This window comes from Sphaeramia orbicularis, chromosome 8 (genome assembly GCF_902148855.1).
Source record: "Sphaeramia orbicularis chromosome 8, fSphaOr1.1, whole genome shotgun sequence".
NCBI lineage: Eukaryota > Metazoa > Chordata > Actinopteri > Kurtiformes > Apogonidae > Sphaeramia > Sphaeramia orbicularis.
Genome location: NC_043964.1, coordinates 47743430 through 47754565, shown reverse-complemented (window position 1 = coordinate 47754565; position 11136 = coordinate 47743430). Strand labels below are relative to the sequence as shown.

General features: G+C 39.4%; 1 protein-coding gene across 1 annotated transcript; it reads right to left on the bottom strand.

Annotated features, from left to right (window-relative positions):
* Nucleotides 1-336: 336 nt before the first annotated feature.
* hoxb1a (homeobox B1a) lies at nt 337-10689 on the bottom strand. Its single transcript, XM_030142269.1, is given in 9 exon segments — nt 337-729; nt 2913-2969; nt 2972-3016; nt 3019-3142; nt 3144-3311; nt 3509-3702; nt 4244-4282; nt 6818-6975; nt 10643-10689. Coding segments are annotated over 9 exon segments (1206 nt in total). The 3' UTR covers nt 337-355.
* Between the last annotated feature and the right edge of the window lie 447 nt (nt 10690-11136).

Here is an 11136-nt window from a genome sequence, read left to right as displayed (position 1 = left end):
CGGATCAGATTGGATCCTTTGGCGGGCCGGATTTCACCCCTGGGCCACATGTTTGACACCTGTGTCTTAGTGTAATTTTTGCATTTCACAAATTCATCCCAAGGGCCGGAATGGACCCATTGGTGGGCCGGATTTGGCCCCCGGGCCGCATGTTTGACGCCTGTAGTTTAAGGGATTCCACTGAGGAAGGTCTGGTGAGACAGGTTTTCCACTGACATACTGACCGGATGAACAAAGGGTGAGTGGATCGGTTGGTTAAAGGAATTCTGGGACATGTAGTAAATTATTGCTGTAGATCAGACTTTAATTCACTGTGTAAAGTCTATTAGTCTGTGGACTTCATCTGTTCTCTGTCTTAGTCCGAGCTCGGGGACGCGCCTGGAGACGTGGACGCGGAGGAGTGGTCGGAGTTGGTGTCCTCGTGCTCCTTATTGAAGCCACCGACGGTACCAGACGACGAGGAGGAGGAGGAGGAGGAAGAGGAGCGCGCGCCGGCGGAGGAGGAGGAGGTGCCCTCCCGCTCGCGCTTTTTCTGCTTCATGCGTCTGTTCTGGAACCAGATCTTCACCTGGGTTTCGTTGAGCTCGAGCGTGGCGGCGATCTCCACGCGCCGCGCCCGCGTCAGGTACTTACTGAAGTGGAACTCCTTCTCGAGCTCCGTCAACTGCCGCGTGCTGAAGTTGGTGCGGATGACGTTGTTGTGAGCGAGGCCGAAGTCTGACACTTTAACTGAAGAGGGAATGGAAAAGAAAGAAAGACAGAATAGGATCCAGTTAGACTTTTCTTTCTTTCTATTTATTTGATTATCAGACAATTAAAGACTGGGCATTTTGTAGTTTAGTTTAACTAGTACCCTCAGTTAGAGACTATCTTCTCTTCCCTCAGCTCCTCTTATACATATATCCTCCTATACTCTTACACTCCCATCTTTGCTGTCACACACTTTCTTTTTCGCCTGAGTTTTAGTGTTGTAGTTCCTCTATGTTTTGACGCAGGTTCAAAACACATTGAAAGTGGGTGAAAATGAGGAGGCCTGACTGGGCCCTGTAGCACCTAACTGAAAATAGAAAATACAGGGAAAAGGCAATAGACGGAGGGAAGGATGGATGAACAGGGCCGGGAAGGGCTGTTTGTGTAAGGGGGATAACTGGGGGTCGGAATGGGGGGTGGGGGGTTAAAGATAACAGAGTGAGGCAGACTTCCCAGAGCGAATAAACTGTCTGCTATAGCCATTAAGAAACGGAGTGGGTGAGACATGTCTAAGCCTGAAGCACAAAGACCGACTATCACTTCAGTCCATTGTCCTGATACATACACCATCAAATAAGTGGACAATGAAAGAAACATGGCAGGAGGAATAACAAACCACAACTGACACGAAAATGGGAAATATACAGCTTAGCCAGAACAGAAGACACCGCGATTTCAGTTTATCTTAATGAAAATGGGACAAACAAACAAACAAACAAACAAACAAACAATAAATAAATAATTCTGCTAGTCTCTTTTGCGTTAATTTTCTTATCTGTTTATGTTATTAAAATAAAACTCTTGTAAGTCTATACAGTAGCCTGTGATTAAATATGACAGTAGCATATATTTGTTTTCAATATAATCAACACTTTAATATTCAAGTAACAATGGATCTGTAAAAGAAAAATCTATCTGTTTCTATACCTCATACTAAACCATCATCACTAGAACATTTTTTTAAACACAGCTGGATTACAGTTAAAACAAGGAATTATGTCTTGATTGATTAAGACATGTGAAAAGAGACAGAAAACGAAGGGACAGATGGAAAATTGCATTTCCATTTTAAAAGCCTGGCATCTGTTTTTGCAAGCGAGAAAAGTAAAACTGAGGCCTGCGGGAAAAGTGAACATTTTCACTCTATTTAATTCCGTTGGCAAATAATAATAATAATAATAATAATAATAATAATAATAATATAATAATAATAATAAATAGTTATAATGATAGTAATAAGCTAATTGTAATGAAAATGCGTTAAGTCATTTCAGTAGTTATTATTAACCTTTCTCCAACTCAAGAAATTCTTGAATTTAGATATTTTGCTGTAGGCCCTACTTTTCTCTTTTCCCATCATGTTCCATTGAGGAAAATAATAATAATATACCTATGCAATATTAATATTTCATATTACATATTTGTCTATGGCTGCAATAAAATTGGATTGACCTGTGGTTTAAATAAGCTGCTGCTGTAACACGTAAAGACCCATAGCTATTTTTGTCACAACTTTCAAACACTTTTTTTGTCTTTCTAAAGTGATTATCACTATTTAGACCTATTATAATATTGTCCTCTGCATTTTTCAGTCGGAAACGGGTATTTTCCAATATTTAATTTACTGTAGATGTTCATAAAAGGTCAGAGTAATTTAAAGGTTATATCAATGCTGGAAAAAATGAGGAAAAACTTTTTCAGCAAAATATATCATTAACTGAGCAAAAACCAAGTGTCTCCATCCACGGTCATTCATCAAACTCCATGGCTTTTACTGGCGGATCAGTGTTGTACAAGATGACGGTGTTGTCACGTTACGGAGCCTCTGGACGTCCAAACGGGTCATATGTGATGACCATGAAAAGATGACAAACTGCATTTTACACCAATTATTTACATATATCGATAGGGTTAGCGGATCAACAGGTATTAATCATTTCAGATCACGCGATGGTTTTGGTGGATAGTGGATGTTTGGGTCTTTATGAGTTAAGGTTATTGTCTGTTAACATTATGTCTGACAGACAGATAGAAAAGAGGCCAGCACTCCTGCTGAAAACCCCCCACGCCACACTTCAGTATGAAGGATAAACGGTGGTTAAAAACCCTCTTTATTGAGTTCAGAATCATCTAAAAGGATTGTAATCTTGCCCCTCCCTCACCTGTTTTCGGGGGGTTCCTCTTCACCTTCATCCAGTCGAAGGTCTGGCCCGGTCCGGCTGCTGGTTCTCCTCCTCGGCTCTCTCCCTGTCCTGGGTCCCCGGCAGCTCCCGTACCCCCCTCCCTGCGGAGGACCCAGGTATCCAGCCGCTCCAAGCTGCTGCTGCTGTTGCTGTGGGTACTGGGGCCCCTGAGGCCCGCAGTAGGCCCCGGCCAGGCTCCCGTAGCTGGGACGACAGCGGGGGCCGAGCGGAGGAGAAGGGTGATTGATTATAGAAGGTGGGGGGCAAAGACTCCTCCATGAAGTACTGTGGATTCACGGCACTGGGAGGGCCTGTCGTGGGGACAAACTCTGTGTTTGTGGTGCAGACCGGGGCCCCGTAACCCCGGGACTCCCGATACTGTTATTATAGGAGGACAATATTCCATTCTGGAGGGTTTGTGTTTGTTGAGGATGATGATGGTAGCCGTTCAGAGTCTGCTGCTGATGCTCGTGATGATGAGAGGGATGCTGCTGCTGCTGCTGCTGGTGATGGTGATGCTGCTGGGACGGGCCGGACCCGGGTCCACCGTACATCCGCCCATCTGTGTAACCGACGCTGCTGCTGTCACTACGGGTCCCGTTAACGGTGGTTTGGGAGCCGGTAGGGCCCGCGTGGAAGGTGCTGGAGGTCACCGGGAAACCCTGATGCTGCTCCACAGAAGGATGGTTGTGATGGAGATGAGGGTGATGATGATGATGGTGGTGGTGATGGTGATATCCTGATTTTGGCGCAGAATAAGCGCCATTTCCTGATCGGTTACAAACAGAATATTCCACAAAGGAGTTCATGTTAGAAGGAAATAAAAAAAGCTTAATATTAGGCTATAAATAGGACAGACTGAACCCAAATTAAAAAAAAAAAAAAAAAAAAAAATCAGAGCCTAAACACATTTCAGCGAAAATATGGACTCGAATTATGAGATAAAAAGAAGAAGGGAAAAAGCATCAAAAGTCCTGATGTGAAGAACAATAAGTGTGGACTGCGTGTCCCGACGCACACATGAATAATGTGTGTGCGTCAACGGAAGGAAGGCCCAACGTCAATAGCTCAACCTGTCTATTCCAATGTTCCTCCGTGACAGTGGAAAAAAAAAACACGATGCGCTGTGTCACCTCTTCACCTCCGCCTAGGTTACACTCCGTCCTCCTCCATTCGCTGGCTTTTTTTTCTCTCTCTCTCTAATCGTTCAAATTCTGCGCTTTGCTCTATTTTCCGTCCCAGTCTTCCTAACCCTCTCTCTCTCTCTCCTTTCTCTCTCTCTCTCTTTACTGTGTCACTTCTTTTCTTACCTCCGGCTCGGGTCACGTGGTTCGTCGTCACGTCGTCGCCTATAGTGACCAGGAGGCCAGAAGTTTGTCAGGAGAAACCAGTGTGTATGTGTTGTGTAATGTAGAGGGCAGGAGGAGGAGGAGGAGGAGGAAGAGGAGGAGGAGGGGAGGCCTTCGGTTTAGGAATAGACTGTGTGCTCGCGCATTTGTATGGGCGCACGCGCCTCATCCATCACTCGCCGTGACATTAGCACGACAATGAGACTTCAATCAAACCGGGCCATCAATCTGATATCAGCACGGATCTGTCAGAGCAAAGAGAAGAAAAGAGGAGCTGAGAGCGGCCGCTGGTCCAGGCCTACTCCAGCATCCAACACAACACAACACAACACAACACAAAGACCAGAGCTATACGTGCATGTATACAGGCCTGCTCATACTACAGACTCACACCAAACACTGCTGAAAATCCTGCAGCTCAACCTGTTATTCCAGCTGCTCGGAGTGTATCAGTGATAATTCCTCTTTATTTTGTATAACACATCACCCACATAAGTCTCTTGTAAGATGCAGAATAGTAAAGATATCATGACACTACAACAAAGTCCAAAGAGGAAACAATCACAGTAAAATAATGAGGGGACATCACTGAATGGAAAACTACAACCATCCACTTCCACAGCAGCTGCAAAACTAGAACAAAGAATGACTTGTATCATCTGTGACTTTCTTATGAAACACTGAAGCAGAAATCTGGAATCTGTCCATGCAATGCAATAACATAAAAAAAAATACGTTCTAAGAAAAGCCAATACTTTAAATATTTAGATGTAAGAGAATGGAAATACACCTAAAGATTTTGGAGATTACCCTAATTATCACTGTAAGCCTGGAACTTAAACGATATTTGAAGGACCTCATGACCAAAATTTCAAAACTAACCAAACTTTGTGCTATTGTTCCAACTTTTAGAAGCTAAAGGCTGCATTTGCCCTTTTTTTGGTGAAAAACATGTTAAGATCAGTTATGAATGAGTCATCAGAATAAAATCATAACATTATATCTTTCAACAAATATGGCATATTTTTAAAAAAATTATACAAACTCCAAGTTTGTGAGCTAAAAATTGTTTTATACCAATATTATAGACATTTGTAAATACATTATAGTGTCTTAAACTGATAAGTCTACTTTTGAATCATGACCTTCAAATCTATACTTTATTGTCATTGTATAAAAAAAGACAATGTTCATTTGTAACTTTTATGGTTTGATTTAATGATTTGATAAGTGCTTTTCTTCCTTGAAACAGAAAAAAGTCAAAGATGTGGTAGAAAATGATGATGTATTTAATATAATAATAATTATTATATTGAAATATAATGATTAATATTTAAACTAATATATAATCCATACTTAACAAGAACCAAAGCACTTCTATTACTTAAAACCTAGAAGAGTTGGAATGCAAACTCAGCAGATAAAAAACCAAACCAAACCACAGATTGAACTTTCAAAAACAGTACAATTACAGTGGAAACTTTTGTTTTTTTTTCTCTGGCAATTAAGATGTGAGACCAATCATTGTGTTTTGGAGATTGTAGCCCCTCTGGAACCAAATAAACCATGATTAGGAGAATGAAAAAGGGTCTGAATTCAGTCTTTGTATAAAACTGTGTAAGAAGCTTTCAGGTGTCAACTCTTGAGATAAATGACTGTACTGGACTGTAAGTCTGCTGTGAACATGTCCTCTTGTGCTAACACTCTGCTGAGTGCTACTCTGACATTTTAATCTGCCAGTGTGTGGAAGATTGACTGACCCTACAATATAACATCCAGTGCTGACAGAAAGTCTGCGGGACAACTCAGCAGCCAAAGTCCACTGTTACAGTTTTCCCTCCATTTGTGTTTTGCTATACCTAAAACACTGATTAAAGCTTGAAATATTATTGATTGACTTTATCTCTCTGTTGTACATTTCCTCACAGGATGGACGAAACCTCTTGCAGGTCAAATGTTTTTGATCGATCATGCAGAGCATGGCAAAATGCTCCTGTCACAGGGACTTTTGGGAATCAGTTTACTTTTTAACAATTGGATTGCAAGCCATAGATTTCTGATGGCTGAATGAGCATGTGTGAGCATGAGTGTGCTTGCTAATTGACTGAATGAGCTAATCTGTTATAGAAATGAGGTTAAGGCAGACATGAGGCCTTCTGGTCAGCCAACCCTTGTCGGCCCTGCAGAACAGGAAGCTGTGGTTGCCTTGACAACACAACAATGTTCTGTTTGTGTCAAACATTGGCTGACAACTGGGCTAATTTCACACAGGGATAGTCTTAGAGTGTACTTTTTAGTGGGTATTTTACCTCTTATAGTGAAGTTCCTCAAGTATGAAAATATGATTGCATTCTTACAGTAGAAAATCCAAAACCTCTTCATATCCTTCCTAGTCAAGTGTCTGCGTCACCTTCTGGTTACTGATTAGCCTCCATTCAACCTCGTCTAATGAACCCATCATCCATTTCTCTCCTCTGTTCCCCATGAGAAGGACCTGACAGCAAACGCACTGCTGCCACGCCACCAACAACCAACCCAGGACCAGCGGCGTGGGCGTACGACAAGATGGGAGGTTAATGATCAGTGAGAGGGCTGAATGGAGAGCGAGCGAGTGGGCAGGAAGTCTGCAGGAACAGAGCAGGACAAGAAGGAGATTAAATGACGCCCACGCTGCCGTCTGAGAGCTGCTGAGACTACAGGAGGAAGAGACAAAGAGGTCAAGAAGTCAGAGATCCATGAGTTCAGGAGCCTTATAGTAACTCTAGTAAACTTTAATTACTGGACACATTGTTGGGATATTGACATTTGATCATGAGTTTCCACTGACACCTGTTACTGACACCTGTTCCTGTTTACTGTGACCGGATATCCACAAACCAGGACTTTTCAGGCCAGACGTATTTCCTTCACAGCAGAAGGTCTTGTTTGTAAGTTTTTACCATGCAACTTGACACTCAGTCTTTCCAACTCCTCAGTAAGGAAAGTAGGTATTGGCTGCTCAAAAAGTTGCTAAATAATGTCATCACCTAATTTTGCATTATTGTAAATGTGCATGCAATTGCATGAACGATGTAGGAGAGAGGAGTAACATGGTGGGAGAGACAAAAACAGAGTATAAAAACACTCTAAATATGTTTAGAACTACAAATGAACTATACTCTGTCAATTCTTTTTTTTTTTTTTTTTTTATGTTCCATGTCCAACCCTCCTCCTTTATCTGGGCATGGGGGTCAGCTTAAGTGACCCAAAAGAGACACTCTAGAGGAGTTACTTAGGTTAGGTATTTATTTGCTTGTTTGTTAATATTTGTATTATAGTATTGTTGTATAGTATGTATAGCATTGTTTTTGAATCTTAAGGTCCACTTAGGAGCCTAGAACAAGTCACTGTAAAACATGAACATTTTTAACCTTAACATTTTTAATTTTCAGTCTACGTTAACAATCTAAATGGACCAAAAGAGACAATAGAGAAAACTATCTAAGTCAATGGGAGTGATTTTTATTCAGTGCAGTGATTTGTTTTAGACAAAGAACAATACATGTTTTCAAGTCAGAGTCTCCAAAAGTCTCCAATAACACCAGACAAAGTTGATAGATGCTGTTACTAGTTGCTTTTTTTTGATAGAGTCTCTAGAGGCGTCTGAAAATCACTAAATATATCAACCAAGTGTCTAAGTTGGAAACACTAGCTTTACAGCTAGGCTGAGAGACCATTTGTTTTTCTGACTGTGTGACAGAGAAAATCATTTGGTGTCATTTAGAGGGGAAATATGTGTGTCTTATGTGTGTTTTAGCATTGAGACACTTTTCAAAAGTTGCTAATAGTTTTTAACAGATTTTTAAATAGATAAATCTGTTGCTAGGTACTGTCAGAGAAATTGTCAAATCCAGCAGCATACAGTATGTGCTAAGTTGGCATCAGTAATGACACGCATCATGACACATTTTACTGACTTCAAAACGTTGAGATTACAGATTCCTTCTCCTGCTTTGGTTTGGTTGTATCAAAAGAATCCTAACTCACTGTGAAACTTATTTTATTGACATCTGTGTTAGTATGTTTTTCCTTTTGCAAATTTAAATATGATATCCATTTGATACATTATAAATAAATATGTGTGCAGTTTGCGCATAAATCCATACCTTTACTTAACATTTCATACCATATGTATACTGGTATGAATTTTTAAACCACTTATGTGGACAAAAATTCAATTGTTTAGTTCAATTTAGGGAAATTTGACTTCCGCATTTGAGCCACTGAATGCTGCCCAGGACATCCCCTCTAGATCTATACCTTCATTAGGAATATTAGCATGATGGATTTTTTTAATGGCAGGGTAAATTCGAGAACAATCTTTTCCCAGCTGAAAAAAAAAATGGCAGAACATTAACTGACTCAAATGGATTTTAAAAAAAATTGGATTCCAATTTTTGTGAATTGAAGCTTTGGTTCCTTAATTTCTCTGCTGCTAAACATTAGCTCCAATGTTGTGGTTCACACGGATGCTTATCATGACGCACATGATGCCAGGATCAACATAAACAATGTGGAGCGTAGCTCAGAAGAGACAAGGATAAAAAGGCAGAAAATGTCTTCGTGCTCACTTTTCTTCGTTGGAACCATTACTTACTCTTTTAAACTTTTAAGCTTTCAAACAAACATGAAAAATATTCAGCTTTATTTTTAAGTTGTATCTTTGTTCCATCTTAAGTTGTTAGTAAACTAGTAATTGGATACAAATGTACAAATGTGTGGAAGACTGCAGTGCACATATTGTTTGTAGATGTCATTTAACTACTTTTTTGTTGTATATATATATATATATATATATATATATATATATATATAGATATATATATATATATATTATATATGTATATATATATATGTATATATATATATATATATATATATATATATATACACAGGGTGGGGAAGCAAAATTTACAATGAACATTTAGTTGTTTTTTCTCAGCAGGCACTGCGTTAATTATTTTGAAACCAAACATATATTGATGTCATAATCATACCTAACACTATTATCCATACCTTTTCAGAAACTTTTGCCCATATGAGTAATCAGGAAAGCAAACATCAAAGAGTGTGTGATTTGCTGAATGCACTCGTCACACCAAAGGAGATTTCAAAAATAGTTGGAGTGTCCATAAAGACTGTTTATAATGGAAAGGAGAGAATGACTATGAGCAAAACTATTACGAGAAAGTCTGGAAGATACTATTGAAGAAGGATGGGAGAAGTTGTCACCCGAATATTTGAGGAACACTTGCGCAAGTTTCAGGAAGCGTGTGAAGGCAGTTATTGAGAAAGAAGGAGGACACATAGAATAAAAACATTTTGTATTATGTAAATTTTCTTGTGGCAAATAAATTCTCATGACTTTCAATAAACTAATTGGTCATACACTGTCTTTCAATCCCTGCCTCAAAATATTGTACATTTTGCTTCCCCACCCCATATATATATATATATATATATATATATATATATATATATATATATATATATATATATATATATATATATATATAGTATATATATATATGTATTTACACACACATTAATTCTTGTGATTGTTTCTGCTGTTTCTGGAATAAAGGACAAGTTGTCATTTTCAGACATGTCTTTTTCACAGTTACTGTTTTTTACATCTATTCAGATAATTGTTTAATTGAACTGAAGAAAATTATAAATAGATTAATCAATTACAAAAATAATCAATAGCTGCAGCTCTACTTGAAACTGAAGTATTTGCTCCTTTTTGGCTGTCTTTCTTGAAACACTTACTGATAAGAGTATTTTGACCTGTAAAATATTAAGAGGTGCAGGTTTTCATGGGTACAAACACGTAGTAACAGATAGTCCCAGGTGGAGATCTTGATGTGGATTCTTAAATTCCACTGCTGACCTGAGACAAGATAGAGACCAGGCTCAGTCAGTCTGAGGTCATAACCCAGAGGAAGAATGAAGGCCTACATGTTAACAAGCACTTTGAGCTCAACAAACTGACACACACAAACTGGGCACATTTTACACCTGTTTATTAGGCATTTAAATACTTGTTTTCCTCTGCCTGTGCAATGGAGCTCCATCTTTGTCTCTTGGTCACTAGGTCACACAAAAAATGCTAAAAATAGAAAAATGTATTTACTGTTTGTCGACAATAACAGCTGTATAAAAAACTTACCAGATACATATACAATATTCTTCTCCTGAGATGTTCATGGGTTGTGTCATGGTCCAACTTCAGGGAAAATAAAGGGTTTTATCGAAATAAGGGGAAAGAACAGTGAATGATTTCAACATTGAATTATACACCACTTTACAGACACTGACCTATCAGACAGCTCAAATATCTCCAGAACCAGGAAGTTATACCTCATATTCCTGGAAAAGACTGGAGATGTATTGCATGTGTGTGTGTGTGTGTGTGTGTATTACAAGGGGGCTTTCTGAAAATCATGAAAGATGATACGGGAGAGAAAGTGGGTGAGAGACACTGACAGACTGAAGGAGAGAGAAAGGAGGTGCATGTCCAGACTGCTGATGCTGCATTATGTAAACCCGATCCACTGATGCAGATGCATTACAGCATTTTTTTAACCATTATTAATAACGTCTACACAAACATAAACTGTGATACTATGTTATAGGGTAAAATATACACATGCATACACATACATACAACGCTTAACATTAACCATCATCACAGCCATAAGCCTTACCTTATAATTAAGGTCTGTGCCAGGCAGGTTTTTATTCTAAAATGAAATGATCGGTGGTGGCTTGTCAATAGAGGGTGCTAGGGTGCTGCGCCACCTGTCTCACAT